Source organism: Moschus berezovskii, chromosome X, assembly GCF_049115385.1.
Source record: "Moschus berezovskii isolate FMDL1 chromosome X, NW_MosBer_1.0, whole genome shotgun sequence".
Classification (NCBI taxonomy): domain Eukaryota; kingdom Metazoa; phylum Chordata; class Mammalia; order Artiodactyla; family Moschidae; genus Moschus; species Moschus berezovskii.
This window is the reverse complement of record NC_142488.1, coordinates 39,219,932-39,244,570: the sequence shown is the minus strand read 5'-3', so window position 1 is coordinate 39,244,570 and position 24,639 is coordinate 39,219,932. Positions and strand designations below refer to the sequence as shown.

The window sequence follows — 24,639 nt, the reverse complement described above, 5'->3', positions numbered from 1 at the left end:
GCAGACTAGTTTCAGAAAAAAATTCATAGCATTATCTAAGAGGTCAAAAAAGTAACAGATTGAAAAATAAAAACAACTGTCAGTGAATTTCAAAAATACTTAACTGTATAAAGGTACATTAAGCCAAGTAATACTAAGATGAACTGAAAATATTTCTAATTATGACAGTGGCCCAACATTAAAAACAAATGGTTATGAGAACAATGTGATAGGAGATTTAAATACTTTACAGTATTTTATTGACAACAAACTTTAAAACAAACAAACAATGATATTTCTCAACTATTTTTAAAATCTCATTTTGGTTGTAAATTATCCATTTGACAAATACTATTATATTATTCTAAAGAAGAGCTTCAGCAAGTAAAGATAAATTTTCATCTTCATTATTAGTCTCTCTTACTGGCTCAACATCTGTTTCTTTACGTCTTTAATTCCATCTGGTTTCAGAAAGGCAATAGTGCTACATGTCCCCAAACACACACACAAAATCTTTAACTCTCGACGACAAAATGAAAAGCCATTCAATTTGTATATAAAGTATTATCTGATTTTGGTTGTACAAAAGACATGACATTTAAACCTAGTACTGTACTTTTAAAAAACCTGAACCTTGTCTAAAGTTAAACCATGGGTCCTAAAGAAATATGGGGGAGTGGGAGGGGTAGAGACTGCATGTCCCGTGAATGTCAATGATATTAAATGAAATAACTATTATGTGTTTTTACCTATCATTGTACAGTCAGGACTTAAAACATGCCTAGGACAGAAGCCTTCAAAACATTTGCTGAACTGATGAATAAATATGTAAATGAACAAAAGAAATTTGAGTAGAAAACAATGGCAATTTGATAATGCATTTTCATAACTCATTAGATTGGTTTTATAAGATTAAAGACACATTCTTTAAATGAAGGAGGGTAATTAAGACAAAGGAAATTTTACCCTTGCTTGGAATGAGACAGACTTAAGCAAGGTACCAAAGACAATTTTTACAATAATTAATTTCAACTGATAATTAGAACACATCCATGGCTACCCAATTTCAGAAACTAAAATGTTACTGCTGTTTAATCTCCAAGCCTTAAAAATAAGTAGATATTACAATAGTAGCCCTATGCTAAGAGAGTTCAGTTGCACCTCAAGAACCAATCATTGAAAAAAATTAATGCCAAAATTAAGCTTTTACTTCTAGACAATAAAAACACAGTTTTTAAAAAAATGGGTTCTTAAAAAAAAACCACAGTATCTCATCTTTCAAGTTTTTTTTAGAGGAAATTCAAACCTTTCTGTGTATTAAAAAATAATCAACACATAAGCTGGACAGTTTAAACATGAATATGTACAAATTTCATGTATAACTTCAGAGAGTTCACAAACATCCTTGAAGGTTGTCCAAAGGATATGAACCCTTGCTCCAGGTATAAATCTTAAGCCATAGCAAGAAAACTTAAGAGCTAAATGTTCTTGTCTAGGAATATACAGAAAAAGTATTCAGGCATGAAGTGAAACTATTTTCTAGTAGGATACACTATATGGAAAGCCTAATACCATTTAAACTTACCTTTTTTACTAAGGTCAATAGCAGCTTCTAAAAGCACTTCTAATTCCCCTTTTGGCAAAACTGGAACCACCCATCGAGGCCTAAGAGTTTTAATAATATAAAAAGATGTTTATTGGTTGAACACTGAAAGAGGCACTATAAATGAGTTACTCATTACAGTTACTTACCTCACCATCAAAATATTAACATTAAAATGACACTAAAATATTAAACCACAAAGGTGGCAGACTATCTGCTTTGTTTGACTAAGTGTCATCTGTTGTCTCTACAAACAAAAAAATTTTTAAGGAACTGTCAAGAAAAAAATATAGCGATGAGAGAAGGGGGAAATAAATTATTTTAATAACTTAGATATAAAACTACTATAATAATCAAATATCACTTAAATGGATATCTATTGTTAGAGTTCATATGAAAGTGCTCATTTACATTAAAAAAAATAATTTTATGTTTCTCTTCCCCAGCAGATTTGCTAACATGCAATTTTGTCCTTGAGTGAGCAACCACCAAACAAAAAATGAAAACCAAAATACAACTTTTTGCTATTGTATCTCTGCTATGGAGAACAGTCAGGGACATTACAAGTTTATACAATTGTTTGTTTGCTTGACTAATTCATTATATACATTTAATGTGTTCTTTAAAATATATCTCTAAAAACAATGAATTAAATATATATCAACAGGAAAAATTTAAGATAAATGAAATGAGGAAAACATTTCAGTAATATAGTAAGAATTCCATTATTTGTAGAGAAAGCAGTACTTATGATAATAAACACAAAGAAAACCTGGAAGAATGCACACCTTATTGCTAGTGGTAACTTTTGGTTGGGAGGGAGGAAATTACAGTGAACCTCACTGACATACTATATTTCTATGCTTAACAGTGTGTACTTACATTATATTAGTTATGAAATCAGAATGTTTTTAAAAAGTAAATTAAGTAAAGCAAGTGTCCCAATAAGTGTGTGTGTTTTCCTTTTGAGTGTCACACTTCCCTAGGACTCACTTGTTGAGCTTACAGCCTGGTGTAAGACCACAGACCTGTGGGGGTGTGGGGGAGGGTCCCTGACACACTCTTCCCCTATCTTCTTTTTAAATATTTTCCTTTCCGTACACACAAGCTTAAACTTTTACTCTCTGAGTCTTATTCCAAATAAAGCGTGGGGGTGGGTGGGTGGATGGAGGTGAATGTTTGTATTATGAGTGCAAAAAATGTATACACTGAACTACTCCCATGAGATGAAGATCAAGAGAAACAAATGGGTGAGATGCTTAAATACCTCAAACTAATCAGTTGACATGGGGCAGGCTCTGAGGAACTCAATCTCTTTATGACCTGGTTTACCTCAGGGCCATGCACAAAGTATTCAAGTCATCCAGTAACCCATTCACCAATAAGAAAAAAGGGAAATCACACATATGGTTCTACTTCAGTAATACACCAGCTAGAGTGATCATCATTAATCTTAACACTTTATTGACACTGTTACTTCATTTTTAAATCCATTAAGAACCACAGGTTGCAAAGTACTTGGCAATGACTAAGATGTTAAGGTTATTTAAAGAGGCAACATGGTTAACTGTGATATTCCTATCCACTCTTGCTCTTTTCTTAGTACTAATCACTATGCTGAAAATCTTGTTTTTCCCGTGTATGACATACATCAAAAAAAAGACAAAATCAACTCACCTATTGATCATGTCATCCAACTTTGCCAGGTCAGTATGTGGAAATGCAGGCTCCTCATCTTCAAGCTGTGATGGGGCATCACCTTGACCTTGTTCATCTGGAGGAGTTGCCGGGGAATTTTCATTGGAAGAATCAGGCGACGAGGTCTTAAAGATTAGATATTCCAGATTTAAGTTTCTATAACAAACGTACATCTAATAATTCAAACACCAAAACAGATTAGGGGGAAATAATTTAAATTTTTAAAGAAGATATGATCACTGTAAGTTTATGATGTATCAGGCAGTCTCTGTGCTACTACACTTTAATATAATTTCATTTAATCCTCAACAGCCTAAGGAAGTATTCTTCCACTTAATAGATTAAAAAAAACAAAACCTCAGACAATACGTAATTAGCCCAAGGTCACACAGCTCCAATTCTGTGGTCAGGATTTAAATCCAGGTCTAATTCTAAAGTCTGAGTTCTTATCTACAATGTGTACTGCTTCTCCACTTACATTTCCCATATATGAGCCCTTCATGATACAAATTATTGCACACATTTTACAGATTAAAAAGTCTCTGACTTATAACTTTTTTCATTTTGAAGAGGAAAAATAACTTATTCCATAGTTCCCCTAGTCTCAAACTACTATCCAAACAATTATTAAAACTGTATTGTGGTTTCTAAACAAGTCACTTCATCTTCAATAAGGCTAACTTTACTCTTCACTGTTAGTGCTCCCCCCCGCCTTCCATAGTTTAGCTGTGCACAGTATTTCTACAACTAAGTGAATGAACTTTTACAACCCTTATTAATTTTGAAAGCAGATGGTATTATTTTCCTAATTGAAACTAATCTAAAACTTAAGCTGATTTTTGTGTGTGTTTGGAATTTTCTACCCACTGTAGGTTGATGGCCCTTTTAGAGAAGGCCCCATTCCTTATCATTTTATTAGCACTTACTGAACAGATGCATAAATAAATGCTTGTACTTAAAAGACAGGTGGGTATACTATATTCTAGTTACAAACTTTATACATGAACTCATAGAGTCAATTTGCAAGAAAACAGCAAATCTTTACTTAAGATGATGAACACTATGCAGGTGCTAGAGGGCTAGTTTCAAGGCAAAAAAAATACAGAACAGAATTCAAGTTTTAGAAGCCCAACAGAAATATTTGCATTTTAAGTATGTAACTTAGGAAGTCTGCTTCATTAATTTTTAAAAAGCCCCCCATTTCCTCTGGTATATGTGTATTATAGATACGCTCACAGAAATTGTAAACACAAAAATAACAATTAAGATACCCATAATAATACACCACAGATAAGCAGCAGAGACATTTTCAATTATTTCCTGAAATTTTTGTTCTGTGACCCCCACAAATCCTGTCCATATATATGTATAAATTTTCAATAAAATTGGGATTATACTTAAGTTTGTGTCTTTTTCCATTTAAGTATTTTCCCACATCACTAACAATCTTTTTTAAAGAGCTGATTAATGGCCATATGAACCCACTCCAGTGTTCTTGCCTGGAGAATCCCAGGGACGGCAGAGCCTGGTGGGCTTCCGTCTATGGGGTCACAGAGAGTCGGACACAACTGAAGTGACTTAGCAGCAGCAGCAATGGCCATATGGCCATAGCATTCAATCAATTAAAATTAAGGGACATTTAGCATTCTGCAATTTTTACTGCTAACATAAAATTATACTTTTATATATAAATCTTTTACATACAGATTTTCAATTTTTCCTTAGGACAGGACCCTGGGAATATAATTAGTACAACAATGGTAAAAATTATTTATTTTAGGGCTGCGGACATATATATTACCAAATTCCATTCCAGAAAGTCTGCACCCTCCCATAAACCTCTCCCAAGAGTGTTCACCTCATAGGGCCTTTGCCAAGGCTGCTTCATTTATCACTGTTTTAGTAGAGTTTTAGTAGAGCTTAAAATTCTCTCCTGTGGGAACCCTTTAAAAAATTACTATATATTAAGTGAAAAATTTGATTGATTTTAGAAATTCCCATATGAAAAAATATTCAAGGTAAGCCATGATGTGGGCAGTGATTAGTGCTATGGTTGCTTCTTCCAGGTCCATTAAGTGCCAAAACTTTTGAAATAACTAGAATCCTAACATTTAAAAGTAGAGAATAAGAAACCAAAAAAGGGATACTACAGACGGTTATGAGTATAATTTGTGAGAATTCCCTGGCGATCCAGTGGTCAGGACTCCATGCTCTCACTGCCAAGGGCCCAGGTTCAATGCCTGGTCAGGGAACTAAGATCCCACAAGCCGCGAGGCCAAAAAAGGGAAAGAATGCAATTTGTTTGTTCCTTTTTTAATTATCATTTCCAAAAATGTAAAGAGCTATTTAAAGGAAGAGGAGATAATGCAGATGCATAATATTAAATTGAAGATTACAAACCCAAGAGCTCTTAGTATACCTTAAGATACGAGTAAGACATGCAAACCACAAACACTGGCGCATGATTCAGGAGTCTGTGCACGGTGCAGGTATGAAACAGAAAAGAGAGGGCAAAAGACACTGGAAATCGAACTACAAGCTCCTGGTTTAAAAATACAAATCTCTGGCATCTACCACAAACTGACTACGTTTAAAGAAACATGAGTACTGGCTAACAAATGTATGACATAGGAAAGACTTAACTCTGTCCAAGACCTGTGACTATATACTTAAGTATTACATGTCCTTAAAGTGGGAACTGGAGAGGAAAAGGAATAAAGTTGACATTTATTAAAACCTGACTTGCTCACTTCTCTAAAATGACAGAGGGAGAGGATGAAAGTGGGGGAAGAAGGGAGGGAAAGAGGATGCACATGGGCGCGCACATATGTGCAACTCTTTCCTATCATACTTGTAAATAGAGAGAATAACCTATAATAGCTAGACAATAAAAACTTATCCTCAAGTGACAGATATAAGTTCTCTATAATAACTTTTGCCTAAAACTTACCCATACAGAATTCTACATAAACATGCACCAACTGTAAGCAAGCTTGTGATTCACGTGCATGCCCCGCACTGACAAATTCACCTCTAAGGGCTGTCTGAGCTGCATTACAAGTTTTAATGTCTGTCTTATTCAATTTAATATTTCCTGGTATAAAAGTATGTACAATAGAAAGCTGAAAATTAATTATTTAAACTCCCATTTCAAGAAATGAGAAAAAGAACGGCAATTCAAATTCAAAAGAAGCAAAAGGGAACACGAAATAAGGGTTAAAAGCATACAAGTAGGAAGGGGGGAGAGAGTTAAAGCCAAAAACTGGTTTGAGGGAAGGTTTGATGGAATTGGTAAATCCTTTAGGAAAGCGTAATCCCAGGGACGGGGGAGCCTGGTGGGCTTCCGTCTATGGGGTCACACAGAGTCGGACACGACTGAAGTGACTTAGCGGCAGCAATCAGGAGAGAGAACACAAATTAGCAGTATCAGGGATGAAAAAGGAGATACTATCACAGATCCTAAGACATTAAAAAGATAAAGGATATTATAAACGGTCTTGCTTCAATAAATTTGACAATCTAGATGCAGTGGACAAATTCCTTGAGAAAACACATTACCAAAAGTCACACACAAATCAGAAAATCCCCCTATTAAGAAAAAAGTTGAATCTGCAGTTATATCCTTTCCACAAATAAAGCTCTAGGCCAGATTGTTTCGATTTTACTGGTGAAATTATTAATGCAGAGATAACTGAAATCTTACACAAATTCATCCAGAGAACAGAAAAAGATTACCCTCTGAGCTTTGAGGTCAGCATAAAATCTTGATACCAAAATCTATTTTAAGCTCTTAGAAAATATTATTTCATTTGATCCTCTTAATGATCCCATGAAGTAGTTACAGTATTATTATCTTTTTACAGCAAAAAAACTGAGGCTTAAAAGGTCATATAATTTACCCAGAGTCCTAAAGCTAGCATTGCATGGTGCAAAGCTAAAATGTGAACACAAGCAACATGACTTGAGTCCATACTCTCACCACAGGCTACATCAAATGATTTAATGCTTTGCTCTGGAACTGACAAAGGGCTTAACTTTAATGACTACTGATAGAATAAGACACCAGAGGAAAAAAAGGGGCTACATACCCAAGCATCACCACCTATGCAGCATTTAAGATTGTTGTTACTGTGTAAGACGCGTGTTTATTTTTCTTAACAACAGCTTTATGGTTACTTCACAAATTATTCAGAACATGCTCCTAATTATTCAGAACATGGGATATTTAGTTATTTAGAACATGGGATATCTGTACCCATAACAGATACACCAACGTAGCTTTAACTAGTATCTTAAACGTCCTACCTGATTCTGTTGGAGGGCGGGCTGAGACTGTCCATCAGGAGCCTGGCCCTGGCTGTCATTCCCTCCTACTGGAGAGCCACGAGTCGTGGCTGTCATACTCGACACAGGGCAGATCTTTGCAATTTTGTCTGCTTATGTAGTTGTCTTGAAAAAAGAAATTATAGTCCACTTATAGAAGATGAAGTACCAGCATTTGTCAGTCTTAAAAAGCTCCAATTCAAGAATAAACCATCTTGCAGAGACCATTGCATAACCTACAAGTAGAAGAAAAAAAAGCATATTTGTTTTAGACATAAAAAACATTAAGGAATTGTTCAAATTCAATTATCACCAGTGAATCTAGCCAGGAGAAGGTGGCTATATAAAAGAGAGGACAAAGTGAAAAGTTGGTTTCATTAATACTATATTTAAATAAACTGATAATAGTACATCAGTAGTTACATCAAGAAAACATACAAGTACAGTCTCATAGTATTTCAGTTTCCTCCTGGGATTCCAAAGACATTATCAAGGTTATTTATTTGGCTGTTATTTCGATTCAATTATGGAGTGGGAAAAACTGTCTTCAACTTGCTAATGCCTTGAATATACACAATTTCACAAACGTATTTAAGACATAAACCAAGTAATAAAATCTGATTATTAAAAATATCAGGAAGAACTGTACAACTAACATTTATCACTGGTACATGGGTATTAAAATAGTTTCGAAACAAATGTACAAGTGGTTTTAACAGAAACTTTAAAACTTTGGGGAACTTTTTCTTTGGAGAGGCTTCAAACTGTATCCTACTCCTCCAATACAACCTGTTTTGTCAAATGACCTTGACTTTCCCCTTTTGGGAAGGTTTTGGCCACAGGCACTCTCAGAGCCACAGCAGGGCTCCCAAACTGTTTAACAATGGAATTCTTTGCTACCTGAGCAGCAAAGGCCTATAGAGGAAGACCACCAAACCCTCGATTCTGTATGCTTGCCTGCAGAGTAAAATCATCCGAGGTGCTTTTAAAAACACTGATGTCCAAACCCCTTTCCAGAATGAATAAACAATATTGTGGAGTTAAGCCTAGGCATCAGTACTTTTAAAAATATCTCCCCCATAAGTGATTCTAATATGCCACAAGAACGAGAACCTCAACTGATTGATTTACAGGTATTTAGTTTTAAGGAAACCACATTTCCATTTACTCCATGTTTGCCTCAAACTTAATCAATTTACCCAGAGATGAGGCTCTAAGAAGATTTCCTTTCACTTATCAAACTGGAATAATAAAAAGTTTAAGACTGATAATATCAAGCACTGGTGAGGCTAAAAACAGAAAAACCTTTAATACGTAAAGTGGAAAAACAAAAGGTAACATGGTTGAACAGCCTCTCTCTCACTTTTGCTTTCCATTTTTATACAACCTACATTACAAAAAAGTTTTATGTGAAGTAGACAATTAAAAAACCCACCTATCATTTTCTTAAGCCATTTTGGGTTGGCTGGCAAATTGTTTAACTATTTTTTTTCTTACCACTCAAAACATCAGCTAACCGACTCAACTTCAATCTTCTCTACTTCAACCCTGCTCCAGTCTCTTCCTTTTGATCCCATTACTCATGATCCCCAATGAATGATATCCCAATTGTCACCCCCCTCAATCTTTTCCTGGATGTCTCTTAGCCTATAAATGTGCTTGAATCTTCATTACCAAAATGAAAATTCACCAACTTCCATCCTTCCCTCTCCCCCCAAATCTTAAAAAGAATGCCTCTGCTTTCCCCTTCCTTTCTTCCATTCTCCCTCTCATCATCTAGTTGCATCTAAGCTATCAAGACTGTTTTAAGCCAGTGGGTTTTAGACCGCAGTTGAGGTCTATGGACAGGTTTGAGGATTAACTCCCCCCAAATTACATGCAAATCTTTATAAATATGTACTTTGGAGGGGGAAGGAGGTCTGGTTCACTGATCAATGCTCTACTAATCGACAGCTGATAGTCCAATGACTGTCTGTTGCTGTTCACCCTGTCTGTTCTCTTCTCAGAATTAGCCACGACTGGCCGCCACTACTCCCACGTCCATTCCTGAACCTGAGGTTCCTTGGCTTTTACAATACTGAACTTTGATATCCTTTCCACTTCTTTTCAAAGGGGTGGGGAGAGAACAATAAGTAGATAGTAGTCACATCAGAGACAAGTACAGTTTTTGACACTGAAACAACAGTGAAAATATCCACTAAACAGCTGACTCTAGGTCAGGAACCGAAGGCAAACTTGGGGGTGGGGGTCTTGAAGAGAACACTAATGTTCACAAAAGAGTGGGACATGGATTCATTAGCATCAGATGGGTTGTTTTTCAGTCGCTAAGCCATGTCCAACTCTGTGATCCCATGAACTGAAGCGAACCAGGCTTCTCTGTCCTTCACTATCTCCCTGAGTTTGCTCAAAATCACGTCCATTGAGTCTGTGATGCCATCCAACCATCTCATTATGTTGCCCCATTCTCCTCTTGCCCTCGATTTTTCCCAGCATCAGCATCTTTTCCAATGAGTTGGCTCTTTGCACCAGACAGCTGATGTACTGGAGCTTCAGCTTCAGCATCAGTCCTTCCAATGAATATTCAAGGGTTATTTCCTTTAGGATTGACTAGCTTGATCTCCTTGCAGTTCAAGGGACCCTCAAGAGTCTTCTCCAACACCACAGTTCGAAAGTGTCAATTTTTTGGCGCTCAGCCATCTTTATGGTCCAACTCTCACATCCATATAACTAATAGAAAAACCATAGCTTTGACTATATGGACCTTTGTCAGAAAAGTGATGTCTCTGCTTTTTAATATACTGTCTAGATTCGTCATTGCTATTCTTCCAAGGAGCAAGTGCCTTTTAATTTTGTGGCTGCAGTCACTATCCACATTGATTTGGGAACCCAAGAAAATGAAATCTGACACTGTTTCCCCATTTTTGCCTTCTAGCATCATATGGTATCAGTTCAGTTCAGTCGCTCAGTCGTGTCCAACTCTTTGCGACCCCATGAATCACAGCACGCCAGGCCTCCCTGTCCATCACCAACTCCCGGAGTTCACTCAAACTCATGTCCATCGAGTCGGTGATGCCATCCAGCCATCTCCTTCTCTGTCGTCCCCTTCTCCTCCCGCCCCCAACCTTTCCCAGCATCAGAGTCTTTTCCAGTGAGTCAACTCGTCACATGAGGTGGCCAAAGTATTGCCGTTTCAGCTTTAGCATAAGTCCTTCCAATGAACATCCAGGATTGATCTCCTTTAGAATAGAATGTGGTATTTTCCTGTAAACTAGAAAACCATGGCTCTATGAAGTGACTTGAACAAAACACAGATAAGTTAATAACTCTAAAGTGAATTCTATTACTTTGTCCACTAAACCAATGCCATCACTCTTCAAAAGGTATTTCCAGGAAGCAAACCCAAGGGTGAATGGATAAACATTTGGTATACACACACAGTGGAATAGTATTTAGTGTTAACAAGGAAGAAAATCCTGACTTGGATGCACCTAGAGGACATAATGTTAAATGAAACAAATCAGTCACAAAGGGGCAAATGGTCCATGACTCCACTTATATGAGGTAACTACACTCAGAGAAGGAAAGTAGAAAGGTGGTTACCAGGGGTTGGAAAGTGGGATGACGGGCAATTATTGATCAAGAGGTACAGAGCTGCAGTTTGGGAGGATGAAAACTTGTGGAGATGGTTGGCAGTGATGCTTGCACAATGTTAATGCACTTAATGCCACTGAACTGTATTCTTAATAATGGTTAAAATCAGTTATATATTTTTCCCACAATAATATATATATATCTATATCTATATATATATAAAACGGCTCCCTTGCTTTGTACTCCTTTAACATTAGGACATTAACTTAAAACATCTTAAAATTATATTCTCATGTTGTTTATTTATGCTCAACATCGTTCCATCCATATGCATCTCAGTAACTCTCCATCTACAGACAAATCAAAAATATCTGGCAAAAGTCAGAGGGCAAATTATTCTAGACAAAAGCATTCTGTGGATAACTAAGGGACTATCCTTTTCAACAAAATAACACTAAGGTAAATGGAAAAGGCAGCAGTCTGAGACCTCTCTCCAAATAAAACACCTTTCTCTCAGACCACAGAACTAAATCATCTTCTCCACATTTCTGTGCTGGGCAGGCACAGTAGGTCTCAGCACAGCATATACTCCGCTCCATCCTGCTATGTTTAACAGTTATCTCTCTACCACCAGATAAGAACTGGGTATTTTTTCCTTAGTGTGCTAGGTTGAGAGATTAAGAACAAGACACAGGAATGCAGCAATTAAAAGTAACTTCTGGATTCAAACATAACTCTTGCTCAAAACCCCACCTCCCCACCTCTGCCACTTACAAGCTGCCCTATCAAAGTCCAGGAACAAGTACTCTCACTAATATTCCAGGTCTTTAAAGCAGACAGTGCTACCCACAAAAATGCCATGAAGGGGCTTCCCTCGTGGTCCTGTGGTTAAGACTGCATGCTCCCAAGGCAGGGGACAGAGGTTTGATGTCCGGTTGGGGAACTAAAATCCCACATGCCATGTAGCACAGCAAAAAGAGAAAAAAGTCATGAGAATTATTTTAATAAAAGTGTTTCATAAATACCAAACACACAGTGATTCTCAAAAGTTTTAATTTCCTTTTCTATAGTGTACTGTGCAGAGTTATTGAATATTTGAGCTAAGAATTTGAAAATAATGTATTGAAATATAATTTCGAAAGTCTGAATGGAGGGAAAAAAAAAATCTAAGATACACTACAACTATGTTACCCAAGAATAACACCACTATTTTTTCCCTCCTTTTTCTTCTTCTTTTTTTTTTTTTGGCTACACCACAGGGCTTTCAAGCCTTTAGTTTCCTCACAGGGATCGAACCTGGGTCACTGGCAGTGAGACTGTGGAGTCCTAACCACTGACGGCCAGGAAATTTCCAACACTAGTAGCTTTCTTAATTTTTTTTTTTTTTAAGTGAAATGTTAGTCACTCAATCGTGTCCAATTCTTTGCCACCTCATGGACTGTAGCCCGCCAGTCTCCTCTGTCCATGGGATTTCCCAGGCAAGAATACTGGAGTGGCTAGCAGATCTTCCTGACCCAGGGATCGAACCACAGTCTCCTGCACTGCAGGCAGATTCTTTACCATCCGAACCATCAGGGAATCCCCTGGAACACTGGTACCTTTCTTAATAAATCCCATTCAATTTAAGTGGATAGGATTTGAATCGCTATCACACTCCTTTACTTGATTACAAGAAGTACTCTCAAGGTTCTAAAGGAGCTTATCTTCCAAGGCACAGATATTTAGGCATTCATAGCTGAGTTAGACGGAGAAGGCAATGGCAAGCCACTCCAGTACTCTTGCCTAGAAAATCCCATGGATGGAGGAGCCTGGTAGGCTGCAGTCTGTGGGGTCGCTAAGGGTCAGACGTGACTGACTGACCTCACTTTCACTTTTCACTTTCACACATTGGAGAAGGAAATGGCAACCCACTCCAGTGTTCTTGCCTGGAGAATCCCAGAGACGGGGGAGCCTGTTGGGCTTCTGTCTATGGGGTCACACAGAGTCGGACACGACTGAAGTGACTTAGCAGCAGCAGCAGCAGCAGCAGCTGAGTTAGAACAAACTTTCTACCAAATCAAAGTAGCAGTATCCTACACAGAACTGACCAACTCAATAATCACTCAAATCATTTAAAATCTGACACAATAGCCACCACTTCCTGTAGAAACACTAAAAGTCAACAAATCACAATGTGAAAATTTACTGTACAAAGTAAAGTTTGAAGCTTAACATTTTATTTTAGAAAAACAAGAGTACTGCAAGGGTCATTGTTCTCCCTCCCTTTCATATGAATTTCACCAGAATGCATCTTGGATTTTCTGCAATACAAAATGGCAATATTAGGTGTTTTATCTGGGAAGAGGTCTCAGACTGCTGCCTTTCCATTTACCTTAGTGTTATTTTGTTGAAAAGGATAGTCCCTTTAGAACCTACAGTATTTTTATATTCAAACTTAGCATCTTCCAAGATGGGAATAGCATCATGCTTACCGGGATAACGCTTGGTCACCCATTATACTAAATAACTTAGTATTCCATAAACGTCAAACATTTGTATTTATTTTAAACTTTGCAGGACTGAATTTCTATAGCAGCTTTCAAATGGAAGGGCCTTAATACCACAGAAACCCTCAAGACAAAGAATGGTCCTTCTCTACATTCTTCATCTCTGCTCAAACTTTCCCTACATTCCAGAATCTCTTTTAAACAGCACACTGAGTCTCCACAATTCCACATAAATGATCCTAAGAGTCCCTTCTCTTTCCAAATTTTTCTCTTTTCATCCAAAACATAAAGGATGTTAAAATAAAAACTCAAAGCTTAGTCATTTAAGAAACATATGATGAGTATCTACAGTGGGCCACATATTGTTTTAAGCATAAAGGAATAAATACATAATATTACACAGCTGGCAAATCTCTCTGCTGTTGTGGAACTAACATTACACATTGTGTTGAGAGATAAACAAGCAACAATGGCAAGTTCAACAGTCCAACAAATTATTTACTGATCACCAAAATGCATTCATTAGAAACTAACTTGATAGATCATCCTTATATACATCCATGAAATTATCTTGAGAACTTGACCTATTCTGGTTTTATGTATCAAAACCAAAGGGAAAAATTATTCAATTCTCTTTCTTCATCTAGTGACTTGCTATGTTTAATTGGCATCTATTACCCTTGTTTTCCTCTTAAAATACTTGACTCAAGAGGTGAGAGACATAACTGCAACAACGAGCTGCACACACCTAGCACTGGACCTCACTACTCTGACCAGCCACTACAAAATGAGAACCTTATTCACAACTAACGAGACAAACTATTATTTTGCAATTAATACTCTAGCACAGAACAGAAAGAACGAACTTAGATGTTGGTTTAAAATTTTACTGCAAAATGTGTAAGTCGTCTCATCTTTATTATAAGTCAATATGAAACATCTTTTAAGTACTAAGCTTTATTTCAAAATAACCACTATTTTAGTGTATTGGCTTGTTTTAAGCCAAGAGTACCTAGATCTTTTTGAATCTTAATCTCGAACTTCTATTACTATGATAGATTCATCATGTTTAAAAGCAAACTTTTTATGCATTGTAGTCTGGAAGAAAAAATATCCTTCCCTACATAGCAGTTCTTCTACAACGTAAGAAATGACACACATGGGGTATTACAAGTTTGACACACTTCTGTGGACAGAGAAAAACTGCCAAAATCCTCAAAGTGTATGAAACAGAACACAAAATTTAAAAAAACAAACAACGATCAAAAACAGGTATGTACTTTTAATTATCTGTGCAATACCTGGACTTCTGTTTTTTTTTTAAATCCCTTCTAGGATAATATTGAAATGTTAAGTGAAAATTATTGGGGGATAATCCTTTTTTAGATAAATTAATTTGCAAACATTGTCACTGTATTTAACTAATTATTTAACTACCTATTATTATTACTTGTGACACATCTCACAATCAATTATATTAATACACCATGATCCATAACCACTCTAGTGAATAAGGCAAAACACGTTTCAGTATTTATACTATCCAAGGAATTTTTTCTTTTGTGGAGTTGTTGGTTCCATTCCATTCAAAATTTCTCTGTGGCCCTACAATTCTGTATCCCATTATTTACAATGGGTGTTTTTTTGCCCTACACCAAGTAATTATGGATACCAGCTGGATGTCCTAGAAGTCAACTCAATTCTGACACTATCTACCAAAAGATAGCTCCAGATTCCACTTGCTAAGGGTTCAGTGTTACAAGATTGACCCTCCTCCCACTTCACTTATCAGCCATAAATCCAAGTTGTCACCTATGCTTCTGAACGACAGGCTATAGAATGGAGGCTCCAAAGACTCCCTCCTTGGGTTAATTTGCTAGAGCAGCTCACAGAAATCAAAGAAACATTTTACTTACTGCATTATTGGTTTATTTATTGTAAAAGGATATAAGTCAAGAACAGCCAGATGGTATACGGCAAGGTATGGAGAGAAGGCATGAAATTTCCATGTCCTCTTTGGGCTCACCACTCGCCCCACATTTCCATGTGTTAACCAAACTGGAAGCTCTCTGAAATCCATCCTTTTGGGGTTTTAGGAAGGCTTCATTACCTAGGCACAACTGATTAAATCACTGGCCATTAAGGACCTCTAAGCCTTTCTCCCCTTCCTTGAGGAAGGGAGGGAGAACACTATTCATAGGGTTGGCTTCCCTGACAACCAGCCCCCATCCTTGGTGATTTAGGGGCTTTTCAAGTCATTTCATTAACCTAACAAGAGACACCTTCCAGATCCTCACCACTTAGAAAATGCCAAGTTTTAAAAGCTCAGTTGCCAGTAACTGGGATAAAGACCATTTCTTCTTATAAATCACAGTATCACAGGTTCCCTTTTAGTTCCATCTTAATTTGTAAATTACTCTAGAAAAGTTATGAGCACTTATGTACGAGGCACAATAGTACGTCCTTTATTTATATAACCTCATTTAATCACCAGGATTCCTATTCCATGATTATCAGTCCAATTTAACAAACAGAAGCAGAAGCTAAGAGATTAAGTAACTTCAGTTTGTCCAAGATGGCATTAACATCTTTTTAGATTCTCAAAGCTGTTGGCTCTTCCATTATATACCATGAAGATGCTCTACAGCCCCCAAGATATTCTTTCCACATTTGAAGATGAAGAATTAAGGGGGGAGGCAAGGATAAGAGACTGATTTTTCTCTTAAAAGAACGGTTACTGTCAGGCCTGTCCGTGCCAATTATGTTTCTCTTTTTTTGGCATTAAAAATAATCACTATTGAATTTTACTAAAATGCAAACCCTAAAATATCATGGCCCTGCTTAAAAAATTCTCAAAGACCCAATGAAGACCAAAATACTTCTCTAATGGTTTAGTAGGCTCTTGAACACCCAACTTTGGGCTCATCTTGCAACTACTCTACCCAAAGCTGGTTCTAACTCCAATTCGCCTTCCTGTTGTTCCTTCAAAATGTACTTTCTCATGCTGACTGTGGAGCCTTTGCAAAAGTGGTCTTAGTCCTGCCCATACTGATCCACCAATCCTCAACTCTCCTTACTCAGAATCCATCAAGTACTCCTATCAGAGGCGTCTCAGAGGACACTGCACTTTCCTTTCATAGCACCTGTTTATGATCTGTCTCCCTACCTGAACAGAAAAGCTCCACAAGCAGGAATTCCCTGGCAGTCCAGTGGTTAGGACTCTGAAATTCCACTGTAGGGGGCACAGGTTTGATCCCTGGTAGGGGAACGAAGATCCCACATGCCTCAAGGAACAGTTTAAAAAAAAAACTCTAAGGGCAGAAGCTGTATGAGCTTTGCTCATCATTGAATCCCAAGAATTCATTGGCACACAATATGTAAACACTCAAAACAATAAAAACGGGGGTGGTGGTGGTGAACTACAAGTCAAACCCTCTCCCTTTTCAGTTCTAGTAATTCCTTTTATGACATGTCCAACATTATTTTTTCCACTCCCACTCACACCACTCTAGGCTAGACTCCAATTTTAACATCCTGGATGGTCTCCACACTATCAATCTTTTTAGTATATTATTGCTAAATTAATCTCTCAACACTTTCAGTCTCTGAAACCTTTAGTGGCTTCCTCCTCTCTACTTTTTACATAATATTGTTCAAGATCAATCACAATCAGCCCTTACGTATCTTTCCAAGTCCATCTCTCACTCCCCAATTTCTATACTATCACAGTCAGGTTGACAAGCCTCAGAAAGTGAGGCAGAGTGAAGAGGCAGTCAAGTGGAAGAGCCAGAATTCTAACTGAGGGAGTACAAGTTCCAGGATTCTACAGTCTTAACTACCAGGCCATGCATGAACAATGCTTGAAAATAGGGAGAAAACTACCATTAACCTCACCATATCCACACCTCCAAGATATAGTATCAAAATATTTATGATGCAGAAGCACATTTGATAAAACTGGATTTTTCACCGAATTTATAACTTCCTCATGCTAAGTATTCTTCTATATTCACCTTTAATGGCTACATATCACAAAATATTTTCTTCTAAAGCACAATAGCTATACTCCTAAGAAACATGGCATAATCAGAAATGATGCTATAAAAACAATAGTTCAACGGGAAGATGCCATTCCATGTTCATAACTATAAACATAAATATCCCTAAACAATTTTAAAATGTAGCCTTCACTCAAGAGGCTACATTCACTCAAAGGCCTTTCTTTTGGTAGTTCCACCAGCACTGCCATTATCATTGTAACAAGACTCATTCTTATCACACATTTTACAATAAATTATACACAAAACTAGTCAAGGCAGCTATATTAAAGAGTCCCCACCCCTCCAGTGTGATGCGAGTTTTAGATAGCTTCAAATTTGATCAATAAATCAGGCTAATGCAAATGAAGATGTCTAATTAATCTTTGTTAAATCTAAATAATTACTTAAGCTAAATGCCCATATTCTACTATCACTATTAAACACACACACCATTAATTTTTGTCACTAAATCACTATGTACATCCACTAGTACTTCCTAGAAGTCATCACAACAGAACTGCATCCTGCATTCTAAACTCTCTGGCAACAGAAATTTATTCATTTAGAAATGCTCAGTAAATGGTCCTTTTTATTCAATACTTCTCCATGCTGTGTCTGTCAAGCCATATGTACACAATTAGGGTACTAGAGGTTTTTATATGTACATAAAAGATTCAATAAATTCTAGCATCCTTCCCAAAGCATTCTCGAATATGAATTTTTTCAGTGGCTGTAGGCAATGAGTAATAAATTAAAAATGACTTATGGGGGACTTCCCTGGCAGTTCAAAGGTTAAAACTCCCCCCCAACACAGGGGAGACTGACTGGATCTGTGGTTGGGGGACTAAGATCTTTGTGTAATGCAGAGTGTGGCAAAAAAAAAAAGACTTGTGGCATCAGAAGCTCTGTGGACGCTCTCGCATGTGAAACAACTGTAACTGGTAAAAACCATTAAAAAGACAACTATTTTGTTAACTAAGCACTGCGAATGGAACATGTCCGAGGGTTTGGGAGTGAAAAACACTGGCTAAATATGAAATCTGGGGAAAAAAAAAAAAAGATGTGTTCTGTTACAAAACATGTACAGGCATACCTTGGAGATACTGTGGGTTCAGTTCCAGACCACCACATTAAAACAAATATCACAAAGCGAGTCACATGAATTTTTTGGTTTCCCAGTACACAGAAAAATTGTGTTTACAGTATATTGTAGTCTACTAAGTGTGCAACAATGTACACACCTTAATTTTAAAATACTTTATTGCTAAAAATGCTAACCATCACCTTAGTCTTCAGCAAGTCATAATCTTTTTTTTTTTTTTTAAACTATTTATTTTCGGCTGTGCTGGGTCTCCATTGCCACACTCGGGCTTTCTCTAGTTGCAGCAAGAGGGGGCTGTTCTTTGTTGCAGTGCTCGGAATTCTTATTGTGGTGGTTTCTCTTGTGGCACACAGGCTCCAGTAGTTGCAGCACACAGGCTTTGTTGCTCCACTGCATGTGGTATCTTCCCGGACCAGGGATCGAACCCTTGTCCCCTGAATTGGCAGGTGGATTCTTAACCACTAGACCACCCGGGAAGCCCCATAATCTTCTTGCAACAGTAAAAAAAGATTACTGATCACAGACACCATAACAAATAATGAAAAAATTTCAAATATTGCGAGAATTACCAAAATGTGACCGAGACACAAAGTAAGCAAATGCTGTTGGAAAAATGGCACCAACAGACTTGCTCGATGCAGGGTTGCCACAAACCTTCAATTTGCAAAAAAACACATCTGTCAAGAGCATTAAGCAAAACACACCGTAAGGTAGTTTTTTGTAGTGAGATTTACCTCACTGGCAAATACCAGTAAACACACCTGAAAATCATGTTAGCTCATAAGCATTTTCCCCCTCAATATGCTAATATTTTGTACCAAGTAACGGCAGCTGAATGCAGCCTGAGGATGGGATAAAGGTCTGGACTGGAAAGCCGTCACCCTACATTTTTCTTGGCTCAGCCTGGCCATATGCTGCTTTGTTCTGGAAGTACATATATTGGCCCCTCTAGTCTCTGTGCATTTTAATTTTATTTCAGTCTTCCCAACTCAGTAACCTTCCCATTCCCTATATGGAAGTGTTACCTTAAAAAAAAAAATCTGTATTTACTATACTTTGTCAGGAATTTAGAATCTTTTTAAACTGTGCTGTTTATTTTATTGAAATTTTTATTGTTTTTGTTACTGTTCTAACTACAAAATTACATTAGCTTCTGAGTGATCAGTTTGCTCTCAATCCCATTTTCCCCATAAGTCCTGTTACTTTGTAGTGCATGATTTTGCAGAACATGAGGTTTTTCAGCAATTGCAATATAATAAATACACATGGAACAGATCATATTTAACCTCCAAGCATCTTCTCTCTCAAGGTGGCCAATATCTTTAGAGATTCCTGAAAACTTTAATGGAAGAATGAACTTGATGTGCCATGCACAAAGAAGGCACCCAATAAGTAGTAATGTTTTAACAAACGCTGGTTATTTCTCCCTTGAAATGCTAGTTCGATTATTATGCACACTTGACAATTAATTCTGAACCTTCCTGGGCTCCCTATGAATATGATCTCTAGATCAGTCCAGGGGAAAAGTATTCTTCCTGTAAATTACCAGGATTCTGTGTTCCTGATATACGTATCATAACTGTTCAGGTTGAACTTAATAAAATGAACAGCCTCAACAATGTTAAAGTGGTTGCTTTTATTATCCTGTTAACATTAACACAGAAATCCCATATTTCAAAAATTTGCCCTACTTTTTGAAATGTCTCAAATCAAATCTTACCATCTGTAAGACAATTCAGAGCACAGCATTCCTATCAGAATTTGTGCTGGCTCTAAACAAAATGTTACAACAGGAAAACTAAAGAAACCAGTAACAAGACATCGAAATGATTCAGTGTCACACAGCAAGTAACCTATCTTTTGAATAAAATAGTGAACAAATGAACTGCCCTTTTAGGTATAAATATATTTTTCACTTATTAAATAGGGAAATAACCTGGTAAATATGGAATTGGAGCCCCAGTTCCAGTCATGTGACTCCAAGCATCAGATTTCCATCAACAATATACTAAGCTGGCTCAAGTTTGCCAAATCTGGTTCTACCTTAACAGTATTTTAAAAAACTAATTTAAATTACTTTCTATTTTAATGCTGCTTTAGTATGTGCATAAATGAAATCAGAATTCAACTCCTTATGCTTACTGCTCTACTACAAAACAAGTTTACAAACTACAAACAAAATTATTAATATTAATAATAAGTGACAGATGGCAGCACATTGCTGACTGTTAGGGTATAGGTTCCTTTGAGTTTTGCATGGCTATCCTACTACCATCACGTACCATGTGCGTGATATAGTTTTCCTACTTAAATTACTCCATCGCTCTGTCTGTATACATGATTTGCCATGACATTTTTCCTTCACATCAATACATCATTTGTGTGTTAGGTCTGCTTCTGTTGCTCTCATCTGACAAACTGTACAGTTGAACATTAATACATTAAAAACACAAAGCGAACCTAAGTGCTGAAATGGTGTGGCAGTTCTTGACTATGAGACAGTCATCCAGGTACCCAAAAACACATACACTAATATTTAATACCATAAAAGTGAAAAAAGGCTTATTTTTAAAAGAAAATACTTGTTCTAAATTGAGTACAAAAAAGGCACCAAAGAGATACTTGTTTTAAGACTAGAACCTTGAAGGGCATCAGGGAGAGGTGGTCAAAGACTACTAAGATTTGGAAACTGCTCCAATTGTAGGAAATTCTACATTTACATTTTCCCTTTAAAGTTTTCAGTTATAACACTGTAAAGCTCACTGCTCTCAGCAAAGTCTCTTTTTTTATTGCGTCTAAAGTCTATTTCCCTTGTCACTGACACCTGTTTACATTTATGCCCACTGAAACAAAAGTTAAGAATATCCCCCACTTTCTAAATTATAATCCTTCAAAATTCTGAGATTTATACTGTACATAAACTCAAATCACTTCTCAAAAAAAGATACACTTAAGGAAGAGTGCGAGGTCTCAATAAATTTTAGTCCCTAAACAAATCAATCTACTCATAAAAAGCAAGTGAGCAACACTGACTTAAAATATTAGACACAGTGACATATCAGATATCACAGAACATATGCCTACTTATCAGTCTACTCTTTGTTAAAAGACAGGTTAAGATAAACAACTCAAAGTTATTCATTAACAGTTCTTACCAATCTTTATCAAAATTAGTTAACACTTGGCTTCCCTGACAGCTAAGACGGTAAAGAATTTGCCTGCAATGCCAGGGACCCAGGTTTGATGCCGAGTCGGAAAGATCTCCTGGGGAAGGAAATGACTACCTACTCCAGTATTCTTGCCTAGGAAATTGTATGGACAAAGGAGACTTCCGGATCTCAAAGAGTTGACATAACTTGAGGGAGTGCCAGTTTCACTTCAGTTCAGTCGCTCAGTCATGACCGACTCTTTGCGACCCCATGAATCACAGCACGCCAGGCCTCCCTGTCCATCACCAACTCCCGGAGTTCACTCAAACTCATGTCCATCGAGTCGGTGATGCCATCCAGCCATCTCATTCTCTGTCGTTCCCTTCTCCTCCCGCCCCCAATCCCTCCCAGCATCAGTCTTTTCCAGTGAGTCGACTCGTCGCATGAGGTGGCCAAAGTATTGCAGTTTCAGCTTTAGCATCAGTCCTTCCAATGAACACCCAGGATTGATCTCCCCCAGAATGGACTGGTTGGGTCTCCCTGCAGTCCAAGGGACTCTCAAGAGTCTTCTCCAGCACCACAGTTCAAAAGCATCAATTCTTCGGTGATCAGCTTTTTTCACAGTCCAACTCTCACATCCATACATGACCACGGGAAAAACCATAGCCTTGACTAGACAGACCTTGGTTGGCAAAGTACTGTCTCTGCTTCTCTATATACTATCTAGGTTGGTCATAACTTTCCTTCCAAGGAGTAAGCGTCTTTTAATTTCATGGCTGCAATCAACATCTGCAGTGATTTTGGAGCCCCCCAAAATAAAGTCTGACACTGTTTCCACCGTTTCCCCATCTACTTCCCATGAAGTGATGGGACCAGATGCCATGATCTTCGTTTTCTGAATGTTGAGCTTCAAGCCAACCTTTTCACTTTCCTCTTTCACTTTCATCAAGAGGCTTTTGAGTTCCTCTTCACTTTCTGCCATAAGGGTGGTGTCATCTGCATATCTGAGGTTATTGATTATTTCTCCCGGCAATCTTGATTCCAGCTTGTGCTTCTTCCAGCCCAGCGTTCCTCATGATGTACTCTGCATATAAGTTAAATAAGCAGGGTGACAATATACAACCTTGACGTACTCCTTTTCCTATTTGGAACCAGTCTGTTGTTGCATGTCCAGTTCTAACTGTTGCTTCCCGACCTGCATACAGGTTTCCCAAGAGGGAAGTCAGGTGGTCTAGAGGTATTCCCATCTCTTTCAGAATGTTCCACAGTTTATTGTGATCCACACAGTCAAAGGCTTTGGCATACTCAATGAAGCAGAAATAGATGTGTTTCTGGAACTCTCTTGCTTTCTCCATGATCCAGCAGATGTTGGCAATTTGATCTCTGGTGCCTCTGCATTTTCTAAAACCAGCTTGAACATCTGGAAATTCACGGTTCACGTATTGCTGAAGCCTGGCTTGGAGGATTTTGAGTATGACTTTACTAGCGTGTGAGATGAGTGCAATGGTGCGGTAGTTTGAGCATTCTTTGGCATTGCCTTTCTTTGGGATTGGAATGAAGACTGACCTTTTCCAGTCCTGTGGCCACTGCTGCGTTTTCCAAATTTGCTGGCATATTGAGTGCAGCACTTTCACAGCATCAACTTTCAGGATTTGAAGTAGCTCAACTGGAATTCCATCACCTCCACTAGCTTTGTTCGTAGTGATGCTTTCTAAGGCCCATTTGACTTCACATTCCAAGATGTCTGGCTCTAGGTGAGTGATCACGCCATCGTGATCACCTTGGTTGTGAAGATCTTTTTTGTACAGTTCGTCTGTGTATTCTTGTCACCTCTTCTTAATATCTTCTGCTTCTGTTAGGTCCACACCATTTCTGTCCTTTATCGAGCCCATCTTTGCATGAAATGTTCCCTTGGTATCTCTAATTTTCTTGAAGAGATCTCTTGTTTTTCCTATTCTGTTGTTTTCCTCTATTTCTTTGCATTGATCGCTGAGGAAGGCTTTCTTATCTCCCCCTGCTATTCTTTGGAACTCTGCATTCAGATGCTTATATCTTTCCTTTACTCCTTTGCTTTTCGCTTCTCTTCTTTTCACAGCTATTTGTAAAGCCTCTTCAGACAGCCATTTTGCTTTTTTGCATTTCTTTTCCATGGGGATGGTCTTGGTCCCTGTCTCCTGTACAATGTCCCGAACCTCCGTCCAGAGTTCATCAGGCACTCTATCTATCAGACCTAGACCCTTAAATCTATTTCTCACTTCCACTGTATAATCATACGGAATTTGATTGAGGTCATACCTGAATGGTCTAGTGGTTTTCCCTACTTTCTTCAATTTCAGTCTGAATTTAGCAATAAGGAGTTCATGAACTGAGCCAAAGTCAGCTCCTGGTCTTGTTTTGGCTAACTGTATACAGCTTCTCCATCTTTGACTGCAAAGAATATAATCAATCTGATTTCGGTGTTGACCATCTGGTGATGTCCACGTGTAGAGTCTTCTTGTGTTGTTGGAAGAGGGTGTTTGCTATGACCAGTGTGATCTCTTAGCAAAACTCTATTAGCCTTTGCCCTGTTTCATTCCGTGCTCCAAGGCCATATTTGCCTGTTACTCTAGGTGTTTCTTGACTTCCTACTTTTGCATTCCAGTCTCCTATAACGAAAAGGACATCTTTC

The 24,639-nt window shown here is 37.7% G+C and overlaps 1 protein-coding gene across 4 annotated transcripts in view; it reads right to left on the bottom strand.

The window, feature by feature from the left end:
• Window positions 1-7,726, bottom strand: part of USP9X (ubiquitin specific peptidase 9 X-linked) — an 85,636-nt gene extending 77,910 nt beyond the window's left edge. For all 4 annotated transcript variants that reach the window (XM_055393954.2, XM_055393957.2, XM_055393956.2 and 1 more), the window contains exons 1-3: window positions 7,586-7,726; window positions 3,260-3,405; window positions 1,565-1,644 (exon numbers count right to left, since the gene is read on the bottom strand). In XM_055393954.2, coding sequence (XP_055249929.1) covers window positions 1,565-1,644; window positions 3,260-3,405; window positions 7,586-7,681 — 322 coding nt within the window. In that variant the 5' untranslated portion in view covers window positions 7,682-7,726. The remainder of the gene's footprint in view (window positions 1-1,564; window positions 1,645-3,259; window positions 3,406-7,585) is intronic.
• Between the last annotated feature and the right edge of the window lie 16,913 nt (window positions 7,727-24,639).